Source organism: Alternaria arborescens (assembly GCF_004154835.1).
Source record: "Alternaria arborescens strain FERA 675 chromosome Unknown contig_19, whole genome shotgun sequence".
In the NCBI taxonomy this organism is placed as follows: Eukaryota; Fungi; Ascomycota; class Dothideomycetes; order Pleosporales; family Pleosporaceae; genus Alternaria; species Alternaria arborescens.
In genome coordinates this window covers 269,210-287,030 of record NW_021167874.1, presented here as the reverse complement: position 1 = coordinate 287,030, position 17,821 = coordinate 269,210, and the positions used below count along the sequence as shown (strand labels likewise).

The following is a 17,821-nucleotide window of genomic DNA, read 5'->3' as shown; positions in this document are numbered from 1 at the left end:
GCTCCGTGATTGCTGCTTGCACGTTACACAAGCCTGTAACTCGACCTTGGTGTGCCTGGAGCCCGTACCTCATTGCACCCTCCAACCCTCATTATCCACCCACCACCCACCGAGCAGCACTCTGGTTCCGCCGACGCAGCCTTCTCTGCCCCTTCTCCGCGACCTCCAACCCCGCAGTCAGTCAAGGCTCACCCCAGAGGTTAGTTCTGCGCACCTTACCGCCCACGTCCGCCGCATGCTTGCTACCTGCTTGCTCCCCGCCTCGAGTTCGCTGGGCACTTTGCGCATGATTTTTTCCTCTTGCCGCTTCTAAGACCCTTCCAATAGCCTTGTGTGATAGATTCGCACTCCTTCCCGTTTGCATTTGGCCCGCCCACGCAGTCATTTCGACTTCTTGTGCGCTCCCAGACCTAGCACTGCCCACATACATCACTTGCCTCCACCACTACGCCTTGAATCATACTCACCTAATTTTTTCCTGCGCTTCTTTTCTTCGCTAACGCCAGCCACTACAGTACGCGCAAACACCGTTCCACTCCCAGCAGTGAAATAGGAAGCATTCACTTTCCTCACATCGTGTGAGACCGCTACAGTACCGAGCCGTCGTTCAGCACACTACCTAGCTCTCCACCACTGCAGAGCCGCATCGCCGCAACATCGCTTAGTCGCCAACACAAGGCCCTGGTAGCGACAAAAGAGTTCACGTGCGGGGAGGCCAAAAACACCTCTCCGGACATATCAGCGTCGACACCTGTTGGCCAGCTTGCCGCAGCGCTCCCATCGGGGATTCTAAGCGCTTACTCTCGTCTAACCAGCCGGACTTTATTCGAGACTCACACACAGACCAACATGTCTACATTTTCATACGCGCAAGCCGCGAAAGGCGTCTCCACGCCAGCGACCACAAGCAAGTCGGCATCCGGCTCTGCTACCCCAGCCAAAGACGGCAACAGCGCATCTGGTCAAGAAGCCACTGCCTCACCCAGCAACTGGGCTGAAGATGTCGAGTCTGAGTCGCGCCCTGCGCAACCCGCCAAAGCCCAGGAGGCGCAACCAGAACAAACCGTTCCCAACGCGGTCAAAACTTCACAGCCTGTAGATGCCTCCAACGAATCCTCGCCGGATCTCGCCTCCTCCACCTCATCAACCGTCACTAAGGACGACGATGTTTCCTCGATACCAAACGCTTCCTCTGAGTCGACCACCTGGGACAACAAGTCCCAGGCCTCCACTTCTGTTGACAAGTCGGTTGAGCCTGTCGAGAAGACTTCTGACAAGGTCAAGAAGGCAAAGAACGTCCCGGCTAAGCCCCTTCAAGAGGCGCCTGTACCTACCGTGAACCCCTGGAAAATACGAGCAGACTCGATCAAGTCCCAAGTGCAGAAGGTCGCTCCTTCCACAACTCCTAACGGAGTCCAGACCAAGAAGGGCGACGCAACATCTCAAGAGAAGATCACAAATGGCGAGAGCAGAAGCAAAGGCCGAAAGGAATTCCGAGGTGACGTTGACGTGCGGAATGGTGCCAAAGGCAGATTCTCTGAGAAGGATGTCAAGGCTGCCCCATCATCGGGCGCACTACCACCTCCACCAGACCGAGACCAGGAATCCTGGCCGACTCCTGAGACCGTCATCGATGAGGACCGTAAGAAGGCCCAAGAGAAGGAAAAGACTGAGCAGAAGCCAAAGGATGGCGCTTCGACCAGCAGACATGAGTGGGTGAAGATCCCATACACACCGACTGTTGTGTTCAACACACCTCTGCCAAATGCGGCAGGTGCTAGGAGAGGTGGCCGACCTGGAGGACGTGGTGGAGCGCCGAGCAACGGCAGGCCTGCTGGCTTCGGCACCAACGGTGCTGAACAGACCGAGGCACTAAATGGCGAGCAGAAGTCGGCTGCACAGGATGCTTCCCCAAAGACGAAGCGCACCGACTCACCTACGATGAACGGTCAGGCGCCTGCAGTTAATGGAGACAGCGCTGCTAAGGCCAATGGCCCTGTATCTTCCGAGTCTGAGGCGCAGCCAAGGAGGTCGTCCTTGTCCGGCGCGCCCGCTCAAAACGGTGCCTACCAGCGCCAGTACCCTAACAAGCCCCACAAGGGCCGCCGAGGCGAATTCCACGGTGCCGGAGAGCGAAGGAGAGATGGCGCATCCTCACCCACCAAGGATAACACCTGGGGTGAGCGTTCTGCTGGAACGCAGACAGACACTGCTGAGAATGGTGAGCGCAGAGCTCCCACCTACCAGGACGGCTCTGCGCATGGCCATTCCAAGCGCTTCAGCTCCTTCTCTAGTGGTCGCGAAGGTCGCGGCCGTGGAGGTCGTGGTCGTGGTGGAGCGTACACCAATGGACATCACTTCACCAACGGACACTCTACGTCGAGTTTTCCCCTAGGTCCACGATCACCCACAACCTTTGTTCCTGAGAGCAACAGCTTCTTCCCTGCGCCTCAGGGTAAATACGGTCGCAACAGCCATCGATCACAGTCTTTGACTACCGACCCATACAGGTATCAATCTTTCCAGCCTGGGTACCCGGCTCCCATTCAGACGGGCCATGATATGTACCCCTACGGCATGGCTCCTGCACCTATGAGCGCTGGACTACCGTACAGTCCATACGGCGTTGACCAGTACCAGATCTTCTCCATGATTACTGCCCAAGTGTATGTTCTGAATTTTTTGACCAAAAAGTCTTTGCTAACAATTTGCTAGGGAATACTACTTCTCTGTTGATAACCTGCTCAAGGACATGTACCTTCGCCGTCACATGGATTCACAGGGATTCGTCGCTCTTGAGTTCATTGCTGGCTTCAATCGTATCAAGAATCTATCCCCTGACATCGACGTGATCAGGCTTGTTTGCCAGCAGTCTGCCTCCATCGAGTACCGTACCACCGAGAACGGTCAAGACCGACTACGTCGCAAGGACAACTGGGCACAGTGGGTTCTTGATATGGCCGAGCGTGATCCGTCTGCACAGAACGAGGGGCCCAAGGAGCTCAACAAACCTCAGGTTTCTCACCCTGCTGGCTTTGACCCGTCCAAGCCTCCTCAGTGGTCGGGCATGCCCCCAGCTTTTAGCCCATTTGGAAACGAGGGCGTGTACCCTCAGATGAATGGCTTCCATCCCGTTTCCCAGGATTCTGGATCTGTACCGGCGGAGACAAACGGCGCGGCTGTTGAAGAACCAAATGCGGCCGTCTCGAACGGTCAACCGATCGAGAGCTCGACAAAGGCTGTGAGTGGAGAACCTGATTCATTTTCTGACTTGCAACTCGACAGCTTGACAGTCGTTATGCGCAAGCAACGGACCCAAGCGTTGCCTCCTTCTGTTTCACGAACATTTTCTAATGGCTCCATCGATAGTAAACATGGCGTGCCAGATGAACCGGAGAAGTCGATTACCTGCCAAATGAGGGTTAGCGGTGTCGGAACACCTGATGGGTAAGATGGCAATTTAGAGAGACTGGATGTACGAGCTGATCACATTACTAGTAGCGCTGAGAGCCATCTTGATCGCCCGCCAACCGTCACCGACCCCTCAGAATCGACTTCCCTGTCTGCGCCTGTCCGTCTCTATTGGGTCAAAGATCATCACAGCCCAGTTCATACAATCCCTTCTGATTCATCGCACGAATCGTATTATCATCTTCGATCCAAAGCTCTTTATCAGCGTTCAAACGCACCACTCGGCACAACCCCTTACGACATGAACGTTCTTTACCAATTCTGGTCACATTTCTTGATTCGGAATTTCAATCAATCGATGTATGACGAGTTCCGCCATTTGGCTTTCGAAGACGCCGCCCATCGGAGCACAGACACCGGCATTTCCAATCTTATCGAGTTTTACGGCGAGTCTTTGCTTTCGCCACAGGGCGCGATCCGACAGCGGGTAGCTTCAGACTTTGTTGAACTCATCAAGACCGAGGACGAGCGCCGTCCAGCTTTCGACCAGCTGAAAGCAGCTTATCGCAGCGGTGGTATGGACCCTCAAAGTCGACAGCGAATTGACGATTTGCTTGATGCTAATACCTTGGCTCTGTTGACACCGCCATGATCCTGCACAAGGGCTATGGCAACCATGTCATAACGAGTTAAGGTTTTTTTGCATCTCTTCGTTGCGGTCTTCGGTCTTGTTGCTTCCAAAATTTTCTCTTTGCGAGTTCTCGGACTCTGTATACATTGACAAAAGTTCATGTTCTGGCGTTTACTACCCGGTCGGCGGTCGATCAACTGTTTTTCCCCGATAGAAATCTCTTGCGTCTTTGAGTTTTTTTTCCTTGATGTTTCCACGAATTACCAGTCCCCAATACGAACACAATACCCTTCAGGAATCTGGCTTTTTACCCTTTCCTCCTGAATCTAGGGGTCCTCCATAGCATTGAAAGCTGGCGTTCTTGTTTGTCTATTTTGCATGGTCATCCACTCCAGCATACAAAAAATCCGCTGGCTGCTTTCTCTCCTCTCAGGCACAAAGCGGTACGCCTGTTCTTACCTTACTTGCAGGTGGATATGGGCTGGTTAGGTGCCTTGTTCCCATACAGCAAAGTATACCAAAAGCGGCTGTCAAGGTCCGTGAGTGTGGCTTTTGCTTTGTAAAAGTACTGAAATGAATACCTCTGTTCCTGGTAACTCTACAGCAGATGCATCTGGTGAAGTCTTGTCTTGATCTTCCAGGTATCGCAGAGTGATGCATTCATACAGGGTGAAGTATTTACAATGTCAACCCGTAGCGCTACGGACACAGAATTATCCTTAAAGAAGAGTCTTGGCATAGCTGAAACGAAGTCTGGTCGCGGACCAGTCGGTGAGTGAGCTGGCATGTGATCGTCGTCATCGCCCGGGGTTCTGGACCAATCCCCCGCTGGGTGGCGACATCGACCCTGGTGCCTGCGCCTCATTATCGCCGCGTTCCCCATCATCCTTCTGAGCATCACCACTCTCCTCTCCTGGTAGTACACAACCATCATGGCACCTGCCGTGGTGCACCTATACAATTCGGTGGCCAAGAACGCGAGAGCGTTCAAGTAAGTTCATAGTACCATTTGATCAGGTCGCGTATTGACAGACAAAGGGCCGCCTGGAAACATGCTGCGAAACTCGTACAGAAACGACTACCAGAATCCGCACAACCTACAGATGCGGTACTGCAACCCATCCTCGCTCGAAATGCTCCGAAGCACCCTCTCCACCGTATTGCCTACCTCAAGCAAAGCAAGGGCCGCTGGTACACCACCCATAGCCAGATCAGCGCTGCCGTTCGACGCTTTACCACGTCTGCTGCTCGCAACTCAGGCGTGAAGTACGACAAGGCCTCTTTCCCCAAGTCACGTATCGGAGGCATCGTTACCGCTCAGGCCGGCCGCGCACCCTTTGCGTCGACCCTTCGCCCCAACCTCACCGGAGGCACGCTTGGACGAACCGCAGGAGGCTACGGATGGGGCTCCGGGAGGGCCGGAGGCGCAAGGTACTTTTCGCATGGCCCTGCATCTCCAGCCCAGGTTATCAACAACGTGTCTCAGGCCGTCAGAGCGTTCCTCGTTGGTGGACAAAAGGCCCAATTCGATGGCGTCAACCCACACAGCGGCGAGAAGCGCTTCAAGACTGTATCGGCGCTGCAGGATCAGGTCAACCGCACGCTGAACAAGGTTCCTAAGGCCACACCTGGATCCTACATCAGCTTCAACGTTAACCCCACCGTCACCGCCCTTACTCCCCTGAAGGCTGTCAAGGGCTTCACCTCGTTCACACAAGAGAAGGAGACACTGAACAGCGAGGGCCTCCTCGATGTTCTATCCGTCGACTTCTCAAGGTCCGTCAAGGAGCTTGCAGCCGTTCTCAAAGATCTGCAACGATTAGCGGCATTAGGCGACCTTCCGATATCATACGAAAGCTCGGTGCTCAAAGTCCACTTCCCAGGCTGCGATGCGCAAACCGTCGAGACGATATGTAACGATTTTGAAGTCTCACGTGGCTCAGTATACCAAGACGAGGACTTTGACTCTTTCGTCGGAACCGATATCGCGCTTCTCTTCCCATTTGCACCCAGTCAGACACCGTCTGAATGTTCCTTCTATGAAAAACCCGTAGCTGAGCGCCAACATGTTCAGCCTAACATCGACTGGACACACATGCTCTCTGCATCACCCGCTGCTTCAGAAGGCTTCTCGACGCATTCCGAACAAAGTTATGAACAGATCGATGACTTTGCAACCGAGGAGCCTAATCCCTGGTTATCTGACTATGAAAGCTTGCACACCAGTGAGGCTGATGAAATGGACATGCATGCGCCGTTGGAATACCAAAGTTCTGATGGCATGTATAGATTCATGGCTCAGTGTGGAGCGTGATAGTGGATTGGGGAAGGCATTGATGATATGATGATACCTTTTGGTTTAGATTGTGGAATGGCATTTCCTCTCCTATGTATTAACGAATCAATAAATTAAATAACACTCGAGCCGAGAGTTCAAAGCTTTCATGAAGTGGTAAACACAGCTACAGTTCCTTTCCAAATTATCGGCACGGATCTTGAACACGATAGCCGATGCCGGCGACCGCATCACCTTCTCCAGACCTGCAAGCCTCAATGACCGCAACCAAGCCGCTCGCCTCTCTCGACCAGTCATCCGCGGCTACATTAGCCGAAAGAGGAAGTGGCGTCTAGAGCGTCACGTAAAAGCTCGCCTGTTATGGGTTTATTTCCGGACAAGGGCGTAGGATGTCAACCTCCACTTTTCTTTCCTCCTCTTGACCTCGGGAAGGCGACATGGTGACTCTTAGTTCCTCTCTACGCGTTCGTAAAATGGCCTTTGCACCTACATTGTTGTTTAAGATCTCCAGGTGACGTCGCATAGTGAAAGAGTGGCCGCTGCAGGATTGTTTGGCGTGTTATCTCCGGTACAGGAATTAAGACAAGAGCTCGGGATAGGAGCTCGGAATAGGAACTCGGGATCAAGAATTGTAACGTTTGAGGATAATGCTGGATACAGCGCAGCGTGGGAAAGAGGAGGAAATCAACCAAGATACAGAGAATGGCATTAGGACATCAGAAAAGAGCCAAAGCAACCAAAGCCCACAGCCCAGCATTCAACTTCACGCAACCAACCGAAACGAAGCCATGAAGAACAACGCCATCTCGAAACCCTGCTCACCTCAATCTCCAGCTGATGCCACCGCCCCTTCAGCAGGCCAACCTATCGTCGACGTACCCCCAAATGGTGGTTACGGCTGGGTATGCGTAGCAGCCGTCGCAACAATAAACGGCCATACCTGGGGCCTCAATTCCGCCTATGCCGTCTTCCTCGCCCACTACCTTTCCACCTCCGCCTTCCCTGGTGCCACACCTCTGCAATACGCCTTCATCGGTGGGCTCTCCATATCTCAAGCCCTTATCGTTTCCCCAGTAGCTACTTTAACGACGAGAAAATGGGGGACGCGCACCACACTGTTTATCGGCGTGGGGTTCGAGACGGTGAGCTTCATCGGAGCCAGTTTTGCGAGTGAGATCTGGCACTTGTTTTTGAGTCAGGGTGTGTGTTTTGGGTGGGGGATGGGGTTTCTGTTCGTAGGCAGTGTGGGCATTGCTGCGCAGTGGTTTACTACGCACAGATCGCTCGCTAATGGATGTTGTGCTGCTGGGAGTGGGCTTGGTGGGCTCATCTACAGTCTTGCTGCCCAGGCTATGATTCGTGATATTGGCCTACCGTGGGCGTTTCGCACACTGGCTGCCATTGCTTTCGTCGTCAATAGTGCATGCGCACTGCTCATCAAAGACCGAAATAAGCAGATTGGATCCAGCCAGCTCAGTTTCGACTACACACTGTTTGCGAAACCGCAGTTTGTGGGATTGTTGGCGTTCGGGTTCCTGAGTATGCTGGGTTACATTGTTTTACTCTTCAGTTTACCGAGTTATGCGCGGACAATTGGGTTAAGTGCGCAGCAGGGAAGTATTATTGGCGCAGTGTTCAATCTGGGGCAAGCATTGGGGAGACCACCGATTGGCTATTTTTCCGATTCCATTGGCAGATTGAACATGGCGGGGAGCATGACGTTCCTTGTTGGGGTGTTTTGTCTGCTGATATGGATCTTTGCAAAGAGCTTTGGAGTATTGATCTTTTTCAGTCTGGTGGGTGGTATGGTGGCAGGGACGTTTTGGGCGACGGCTGCGCCAGTTACGACAGAGGTTATGGGGCTGAGAGACTTGCCGAGTGCGTTGAGTATTACTTGGTTGGTACTTGTGTTGCCTACTACTTGTAAGTCTTGAGTGGTTGTGGGTTCAATTGCATGGAACAGCTTACTGACATGGATGCAGTCTCCGAGCCTATTGGTCTTGAAATCGTAGCGTTTAATGGAGGGAGCTATACTGGAGCTATTTTGTTTACGGGGTGGATGTACATTGGCGCCGCAGTCTGCTTGTGGATGGTGAGAACATGGAAGATTGGAGAAGACGAAGAGAATGCTGCGGCAGCTGCAAAGGGTGACGTCGAGCTAACTCCTGCTGAAGCCGAGAGCTTCCAAAGAAGTTCGTTTGTGAAGAGGATGTTCATGATTCAAAAAGTTTGAGACCATGTCACAAGAGTTGCAAAGTTCAAGCATAGGAGGAAGTGTGTTGATACGGCACTAACGACGTGCATTGTATTACTCCATCTGGCCTTATACGGGCGTTATATACAACACTCAGGTTTAGGTGATGATAATCATGACATGTACACAAGCTGCCAATCTATAGTGCGATCCCCCGAACTGATATATGTTGTCTATATCCCTCAAAACACCTTTTGTCTTTCTAAGACGTTAATCAAGGTACGCATACATGGCATCCTATTTTCTATATATATATAAAACGAGGTTGTTTAGTGTTTCTCTATAGCGTTCTCCATGATTTTGAGCTCTAGACTCTTGACAGAACACCCCACAGCCTGAAAGAGACGTGTGTTGTACTGACTCCACGACTAGCATGTGAATTGCCTCTCCTTGAGAATGAACATGTTGGCATCCTCCTATGGCTCCTGAATAATGGGTTAAGATGCAGAAATCTAGAGCTGCACGGATCGGATGAACGTAGGCTGGCCAAAGATCCAGCTCAAGTACGGTTCACAGCACACTCACGTGTTGCGTGTATATGCGTTACAAAATCCAACTTCATAGGTTTCTCGCCGTCCAGTACATCCACCTCCAGCTGCTACAGGTGAAACATCGAAGAACACGATGCTTTTTTTCTGTGGCTTGTCTGGCCACAAACTGGTGGTTGAAGGAGTTTCTAGAAGCATGCGAAATGGGGGCTTAAGCAGGCATCGCTATCCTTGCACCGCAGCATTAGCTCCCGTTGTCTAATCACTAGTCAGGTCCCCTTTCTCGGTGTCGCTGCATCATGCTGGTCGCGTCCAAGAAGATGTCGTGAGGACGTGCAACGCGTATGGATGACAGAATCTCTCCAGGGCTGCAATGTTGGAAGGTCGGGTAGGTCTGCAGTGGGGTAGCAAGATTTGTCGTCCAGTCGTTACCAGCTCCTACTGACGCATTCAAACATGACGTGCCGGTACGCGATTGGCTACGAGGGTCATTCCCGGCATTGAGGCACCCATGTCATGTCTAAATGTCGTGGTTAGTGTTAGCAGATGACTTTGGACGCGCCGACACGACCCTGAGGTGTAATGCGAGGGACAAAAGCAGATTTCTCACACGAAGACACGTGGAAAGCCTAGTGACGATAGCGAACGAACTTCTCCGAGCGTGTTGTTGGTGTTGGTGCATGCCGTCAGGGTGCAGAATTCGCGTGCTTTGTTCCCATGTGGCCTCGGCGTAAAGCCCCCTGACGCCAACTGGCAGCATCCCGCTAATATGGCTGACTTTAGCCTCGCCTGCTCTCCTGTCCGTGTCCACAATTTGTCGTCGACGACACTGGCACGCCTTTGACTGCCACTTCTTCATCCGTTGTTGCTGCTGCCTCGGGATGTTTGCTCGTCCTGTTGTCTCCAGAATCGTGCTATCCCACCTTATGTCGCTCTTTTAGCTACTTGCCAACAGCCTTTCCTTGTAATATCACCTTCTAATCGTACTGCGTCACCGAGCGGCCTTCGCGCGAGACTGTCCAAACACGCGTTCCTTTGCCCCGAGCACTGACTTCAACATCGTCGGAAGTTTTGTCGCATCACTGACGCGCGAAGCATCCGAGACGGAAAAAGAAGAGTTGCAGCCCATCGAGCTGTACAGCGTGGGAAACCCTTGAATGCAAGCTCGACGGTCCATCTCGTCCTCGCAGCATCCGCCCTCATCACCTCCTCCATTTGCTCCAGGGCACTTTGGTGAAGCGACCACTCCGCCTGAGGCGCGTGAAGCAGTCTCTCCCACTTGGACGGCCCCTTCGCCGGCTCGCACTCTTGGACATTCGAGTCCAGAGCTCCCTTCACTTCCGTCCTTCTCCGTACTTGGAAACCACCCGCGTACTCCCTCCAACGCTGCGAGGCACGACAGAACCGACACGTCCTACTATACCGCCAGTTGGGGCAGTCCGTACAGACACCCTCCTCCGGTATTCAATCCTTCGCGTCAAGTTTCGACAAACTTCGGCAGCGACGACTTTGAAGAAGAGGCTTCTGGGCTCCAGTTTGGCCTTGGGCATCTACTCCCATCTCGGCTAGATCTTCAGGAAGAGTCGCCGAATCAATTCAACCTCGAACATCTAATACCTCGTTTGGAACGGAACGCATCGCCAAACCGCTTCACGCTCGAACACTTAATCCGATCTCGATTGCCAAATCTGGTAACGCCCACCAAAGAAGCGCGAGCTTCCGGCACTACTCCCCGGGCCTCCGACACGAATCCTACTTCGCAGGAGTGGGTTGAACGATTCTTAGAAGAGCGTTGGAACCGCGAGACAAACGACTGGCGGGATAATAATAGCGATACAGAAGGATCAGGTGGAGAATCTGATTTGCCAATTGCTCCTCCGCCGAAAAGAGGACACAAGCAAAGGAACAACAACAAGACCCTGAACCAGCAGGACTTTTGGCGGCACTTTAGTAAGGAAGAAAAAGAAGCAGTCGGCAAGATGATGGCCTCCAAGTATGCGGATCCTGAGCCGTCTCCGGTCAGGCAAAACTCAGCATCAGGTCCTAGTACTGCACAGCAGATGAACGGGCACAGTGCACAGTCTGAGAAGACTCCAGTACCGACACCTACGAAAGCAACTAAGCCAGCAGATGAAACTCCCAGCAAGCTAGCGAGCAACGATGCATTCCAGGCAAGCCAGGATCTATCCAAGAACAAGCCACTACCTGACCCTCCGAGCAACTCATTTCTGGCTCCCCCAGGCGCAGCGCCTGCGCAGCCTCGGATGCGTAAGAAGGTCATTGTCAAAGGCAAAGGCTGTATCATCTCGATACCACGCGACATTCCGAGAGGCAATCCTGGGTTCCCTCCGAAGCCGATGAGTGCGGAGGCTGTGAATGCAAAGCTCCGACAGCTTGAGCAACAGGGTTACGACACTCGTGGCTTCAGTACCGGAGGTCTAGAAATGCACAATCGAGCCATCTGGCCGGCAGAGTCCGATGTTCAGGCAGAACGTAACAATGCAGGTTCACGATACACCGTCCGTGTATCGAAGGAATCTGAATGGAAAGACTACCAGAACTCTCTGCTCGAGGCTAAGTTGGCAGCACTCGGTGTCAGCACTGGTGGCGAGGAAGACGTTCCTCTTCCTTTGTCACGACAAGCGTCATCACAGCAGCACCCTGGACAGGTTTTCTCTCCACCGATACCTACATCCTCAGCTGGCAGTCTTCGTATGGCCAGGCACGGCAGCATTGCAGGTGGCGCCTTTCCATTCGGACCTTCACCTGGGCACATGTCCAGGCAATCGGTCGCATCTCCAGCATTTGGGCACATGTCCAGGCAATCGGTCGCGTCTCCAGCATTTGCAGGTCCACGTCCCGGTATGCACATGCATCGTCACTCAACTTTTGGATCACCTGCCAACTTTGTTCCATCGCATGGATACTCGCCCTCAGGCACATGGTCGCCTGCTGGATACTTCAACTCTCAAGACGGACGCAGTGGCTCCCCTGCTCTTGCATCCTTGAGCAGGCCTGATCTTTCCGCATTGATCTCGCCGCACTCTCCATTCGGCATGGCTCCCAACCAGCAGTTCCCTATTACGCCTACGCAGAGGGATGACTTCCAATTGCAGATGCAACTGCAGCAGCAGCAACTACAGAACCAGCTTCTACAGCAGCAACAGCAACAAGTTCTCGGACTGCGACCGAACTCTACACTGGCCGAAGTACCCGAAGATGAAGACGAGGAAGACGAGGTTCCGGCGATGAAGCATGCCACTAAATCTGCACCAGAGATTGCTGTACCGACTCCTCGCGGTCATCGTCATAATATTAGTGAGAACCTTGAACGCGAGGCAGCGAATGAAGAGTATCACTTGGAGGAAGCTATCGACAAGCAATTCGCTGAAGGAGGAGACTTCAGTACTGAGCCAGAGACCAACGTATCCTACAAGCCCTCCAATGCTGTGGCTAATCCTACGTGGGAGGACTCGCGAACGATCTTGCACCAACCTCAACCACACAGCAGAGCGCATTCACTCGCCAAGTCTCAGAAGCCTGTCGCCTTCTCGTTCCCCGCCCAACAGAACCCCCGCTCAGACAGCGACGGTGCACAAACGAACGTTTCGGAGAACACCAACCCCAGCCTGGAAGATGGAGAAGTCCGTAATCCGGTGAATGATTCCACGCAGCACTCCCAGGCCCCGTCCCAAGCCAACAACTCCTGGAAAGACAACAAGTTCGCCTTCAGCAAGCCTGCATCAGCAATTCACAGCAAACATGCGTCGCGCTCCTCTATCTCGAAGCTCAATGTTGAAGCCAAGGAGTTCAAATTCAATCCTGCAGCGTCTTTCAGCCCAGGTTCTTTCTCTTCAGGCTTCAGCTTCGCACCTGCTGTCAAGCCCCCTACTGTTGCCGCCCCTGCCGCCATTCCAGCCAACAACAAGCCTAGTATCGATGGACTGGCGAACTTCAACGTGTCAGCTCCTGCGTTCAAACCCGACGCACCTGTGTTCAAACCTGATGCACCGACATTCAAGCCCGTGGCTGAAGCTCCTGCGTTCAAGCCTGCTGCAGATAGCTCTCCATTCCCATCTGGTGGCTTCAACTTCTCAAGTCCACCCGCCTTCAAGCCAGATGCGCCTGCGTTCAACCCCGGTGTATCAGCTTTCAACCCCAACAAGCCGGATCCCGCCCCAACAAGCTTCTCATCAAAGATATTCGGAGATGTCAATCTATCCCAGAGCGACATCGTTAAGCCAGCTAAGCGTTCCAACGCAGTTCCGATTATCCGTCCCGACAACACACGCTCGCAGACCCCTGAGACGGAAGGCCGTGAGGGCCACGAGGACGAGTCTGGCCGACCTAAGCAAGCTGACGGTCGTGAAAAGAGAGTCCGACGTGATCGCCCTGATGCGGATGACGTGCCTAAGTTTGCACTTCAGCCTGTGCTTGCGTCTCAGCCTCTGGCCGAAATCAGGCAGCCCAATGCTGCTAAACAGGAACCTCAAGTTGAACGGGAGGAAGCTTTGGAGGACAAGGAGAACTTGTCGCCTGCACGTAATCAGACCAAATCTCAATCAAAGAGCCCAGAGCCTCTGTCACAGCCGAAGCGAGAGATCATCATGGCACCTATCTCACCGGCTCCACCGGCTCCAGAGAGCGATGAAGGTGCAGATGACGATACGCCTCATGCAAGCGACGTGCCGACACCTACCACCGAGGAACCTGAGCCATTGGGTAAGAAGCATACTCACAAGAGCACTCTATCGGCCAGCGCCAAACCGTTCGAGTTCAAACCTCAATTCAACAGTGCCGGCTACGACTTCGGCTTCCACGTTCAGAAGCCGTCTCAGGTCGAAGACCCAGAGAAGACTCAAGTATCTCCACCAAGATACGCCAGCAGAAGTCCAGCTACCACCTACAGACCTAGCGACGACGGCTCGTTCAAGACTGCCATGGAATCTGGTAGGCACAGGACTTACCCTGAGAGTGAAAGCGTTGATTTCGACAACCTTGGCGATGCTTCCTTCAACGACATTGATGCTGTTATGAAGCACATGGACGGCGAGGGATCCGACTTTGGCGTTGAGCGCGACGAGACTTCCTGGGATCAATCCTCGCCCCAGAGGACACCGAATGTGTTTGAGCGCAATGACCTGCAGCCCAGCTTCAAGATGCGCAGCGACGCGCCTAGCCCCAGCCCCCGCCGCGGTTTCTTCCCTGGACGGCCTATGCAGGGCTCTGCAACATCAGGGCAAGATCCATTCGATGATGAGCGAGCTGCGCTTCCATACGACTCGCCTGTGCGCCACCTGAACAACGCCGACGCCGGACCCATGAGCGACTGGGACGAAGGCCTCCTCACTGAGGACGAGTCCAAGGTTCAGACCCGCAGTGGCTTCTTCGACAAACATGTTGATGACCTCATGGGTCGTCTCCTGCAGGACCGCCTTGGCCCGCTAGAGCAAAACCTGCAAGGCATCCAAGAGGCGCTTGCAATGATGTCGCAACGTCCGGGACGCGGACGCCGTAGCATGTCTACTAGCGCACGTCTAGACAGCGATGCCGACGATGAAGATGACGATGCCGGCACCGACGTTGACTACCGTAACCGATCTCGAGGAAAAGACAGGAGGCTGGAGAAGATCCGATCCATCGTCAAGGACGCGCTTGAGATGCACCAATCACAGATCACGTCTATTCCGGTGCCCGTACCCGAACCGATGATCCCAGAGAAGATCCGGGAGATCGTCACCGACGCGCTTGCGCAACACCAGCCATCTGTGCAACCTGTTGAACCTGTTCCTGCTGATCAGATTCGCGCTATTGTTCAAGATGCGATTGCTTCCGCCAAGCCTGCGCAGGAACAGGTCGCTGAGCCTCTCAAGCCTGAAGACATCCGTTCTATCCTTTCTGACATGCTCGCAACTCATGTTCCTCAGCCAGTGGAGCCAGTCAAGACTGATGATATCCGATCCATTGTGTTGGAGGCGTTCGAGACGCATGCTCCTCAACCGATGCCACCTCCAGTACCTGAGCAAATCTGGCCTGACGACCTGAAGGCCATCGTTACCGAAGCTCTCGCATCACAACAGCCAGCCTTGGAACAGGTGCAAGCGGAGAACATTCGTTCCATCGTCGCCGAGGCGTTCGCATCTCACCAGCCTAAAGCGCCTGCCGCGCCAACTGCCGACAATGTACAGCCAGACATGATCCGATCTATCGTTGCTGAGGCTTTGGCGAACCAGAAGCCTGCTACTCTTGAGGCTCCTGTCGATATTCCACAGCCACAGCTTGATATGTCCGAGCTCTACCAAATCATCGGTAGTCTCAAGGCCTCAATCGCGCAGACTACCAGTCACCATCTCCAGGCTGAAGATATGCGTGAGCTTGTTGACGATGCCTTGAGCCGTCACGGTATGGAGGTCGCCCAACGTGAGGAATCCAAAGCTGTTCAGGAGAGGGATGCTCGTATCACAGACCTTGAGGAAATGCTCAAGGAAGCCACCCTCCGATTCAACGCTGAAGCTGAAGCCCGCCAAGCTATCGAGGCCCGAGAAGCAGACTCTGCACGTCTGCTCAAGGTTACAGAGGAAGAGCTTACACTTCTTCAACAGGCTGCCAAGGACGACGAGCATAAGATTGGTACTTTGACTGAGGAGCGAGACGTTCTTCGTCGCAGCCTCGAATCTTACCAGGCCGATGCAGCTGAAATGCGCGACAAGTTGTCTGCTTTCGACATCGAGAACGAGCAGCTCAAGCTTACAAACATTGCATTGGAGAGCTCGGAGGAGGACCTCAAGAAGAGACTCGATTCAGTCACGGCAGAGAATGAGGCGCTTACATTCACGCTTGAAGAACATCGTCTCTCTGCCAACAAGTGGCGAGGCGACCTCCAGGACGCTCATGAAGAAGGAGAAAAGCTACGCAAGGCTATTGGGGAGGCCCGCTTCCAGGCCGAGGAGGCTACTCGTGTACGAGAATCTATGCGTACCAAGCTTGAGAAGCTTCAACAAGACATGGTTGCCGCTTCGCAGCAGGTCGCGTCTGAGCGTGCTCAGTTCCAGAAGCATGAAGAGGCGTCTGCGACAAAGTACGAGGTTCTCAGCGCACGCATCGAAGCTGAGGGTCGCACACGGGAGCGTCTGGAGAGGGAGCTTGAGCGCTTGGAAACCCAGGAGCGTGAAGGTATGAGACTCAGGATCCATCTCGAGCAAACTCAGAAGCACAACGCCAAACTTGAGGAGACAGTCGAAGAGCTGAGGAAGGAGTCTATGGAGCACCAGAGGAACGCCCAACGCTACGAGCGTGACATGCGAGAGGCCAGGGATGCTGCGCACGTTGAGATCCGCCGCACCCGCGTGCTCATGGAGGCCGATGTTGATGCAGCTAACAACCAGGTCAACATTGTTCGCCACGAGCTTGAGAGCGAGATCGCCCGTGTCCGCGCCGAACTGGACCAGGTTCGCTTGGATGCTGATACTGCCAAGGAGAAGCACGAGCTGGATTTGGAGGCGGCTTCGGACCTCAAGAAGCAAGCTGTGCAAGAAGCAGTGGAGAACAACAGGCACAGTCTGCATGAGCAGCAGCGCACTTTTGAGCGTCAACTTGAGCACATCAAGCACGAGCATGCTCGCGCTCTCGAATTTGCTCGTGAAGACAAGGAGCGTGCCGAGGCTTTCCACAACGACAAGCTTGCATTGGCCGACTCCAAGCTCGACCACTTCAAGGACAAGATTGCGTTGCTGGAAGAGAAGCTCCAGGTCGCGAAGGAAGCCGCCAGTGCCGCTGCCGCAGCAGCAGCCAAGTCTCCTACGACTTCTTCGTTCGGTGGCGGCGCAGGAGCTCAGGCGTTGCGCGAGTCCATCGGTGTTCTTCAGGAGCAGCTACAAGAGCGGGAGGGACGTATCGAGTCTCTTGAGCGTCAGCTTGAAGAAGTTGACACTGAGGCTCCTGCTAAATTGAAGGAGCGCGACACCGAGATCAACTGGCTCCGTGAGCTACTTGGCGTACGCGTCGATGACCTAAATGACCTCATCAACTCTCTTGCTCAACCAACCTTCGACCGCGAGACCGTCCGCGACGCCGCAATCCGCATTCGCACAAACTTGCAGATGGAGCAATCCGAGAAGGAACGTCTCATCTCAGGCGGGCAACAATCTTTCCCAACCCTGAGCTCCCTCTCCAACTTTGCGTCACCTAAAGCAGTCCAGCTCGCTGCCGCTATCGGCAATTGGCGCAAGGGTCGCGGCGAAGCTACGTCTGCTCTCGCAGGCAACTCCTCCACCAAGCCTACCGCGCGTACCCAGACACCTTCGCGCGCGCAACCCCACTCCGCACAATCCTTCCTCTCGGGCCTTATGACTCCGCCAACCTCCAACGCGCGCCGTGGATCTGAGCTCTCAACTGCTTCTTCATCGCAGCAGCGTCCTGCAGTCATGCGCTCAAATTCCAATAGCTCCCGTGCGTCAACCGAAGTAGGGTTCCCAGCGCTCGGCAAGCAGCCGCGTACACCCCCTCTGATGAGGAAGCAGGCGTACGACCAAGATGCTGAAATGGAACCGTTCAGTGAAAGCGGTTTCTACGATGATGAGAGTACTGTTGATGGTGAATTGACGCCTCTGGCGTTGAACTTTGGGAGGGAATTGCAACGGTAGAATTCTCTGCCGTATCGAAACTGGAAACCTTTTCCTTTGTTAACCATTTCCTTTTTGTTTTATCTTAGCTCGTATGAGCATTCCTGTCTTTGACTACGT

At 53.8% G+C, this 17,821-nt stretch overlaps 4 protein-coding genes across 4 annotated transcripts; all 4 read left to right on the top strand.

The window, feature by feature from the left end:
- Window positions 1–849: 849 nt before the first annotated feature.
- AA0111_g8018 (hypothetical protein) lies at window positions 850–4,063 on the top strand (the record flags this gene model as incomplete). Its single annotated transcript, XM_028654420.1, has 3 exons — window positions 850–2,666; window positions 2,716–3,447; window positions 3,499–4,063. The coding sequence occupies 3 exons, from the start codon at window positions 850–852 to the stop codon at window positions 4,061–4,063; spliced, it is 3,114 nt and encodes a 1,037-aa protein (XP_028504322.1).
- Window positions 4,064–4,974: 911 nt separating this feature from the next.
- On the top strand, window positions 4,975–6,356 carry AA0111_g8017 (hypothetical protein; the record flags this gene model as incomplete). Its single annotated transcript, XM_028654419.1, has 2 exons — window positions 4,975–5,033; window positions 5,081–6,356. The coding sequence occupies 2 exons, from the start codon at window positions 4,975–4,977 to the stop codon at window positions 6,354–6,356; spliced, it is 1,335 nt and encodes a 444-aa protein (XP_028504328.1).
- A 629-nt stretch (window positions 6,357–6,985) lies between these two features.
- Window positions 6,986–8,571, top strand: AA0111_g8016 (hypothetical protein; the record flags this gene model as incomplete). The annotated part of the gene is made up of 2 exons (XM_028654418.1): window positions 6,986–8,261; window positions 8,321–8,571. The coding sequence occupies 2 exons, from the start codon at window positions 6,986–6,988 to the stop codon at window positions 8,569–8,571; spliced, it is 1,527 nt and encodes a 508-aa protein (XP_028504329.1).
- Window positions 8,572–10,237: 1,666 nt separating this feature from the next.
- On the top strand, window positions 10,238–17,722 carry AA0111_g8015 (hypothetical protein; the record flags this gene model as incomplete). The annotated part of the gene is made up of 1 exon (XM_028654417.1): window positions 10,238–17,722. One exon carries the CDS (start codon window positions 10,238–10,240, stop codon window positions 17,720–17,722), a length of 7,485 nt encoding a protein of 2,494 aa, XP_028504326.1.
- Window positions 17,723–17,821: the final 99 nt, after the last annotated feature.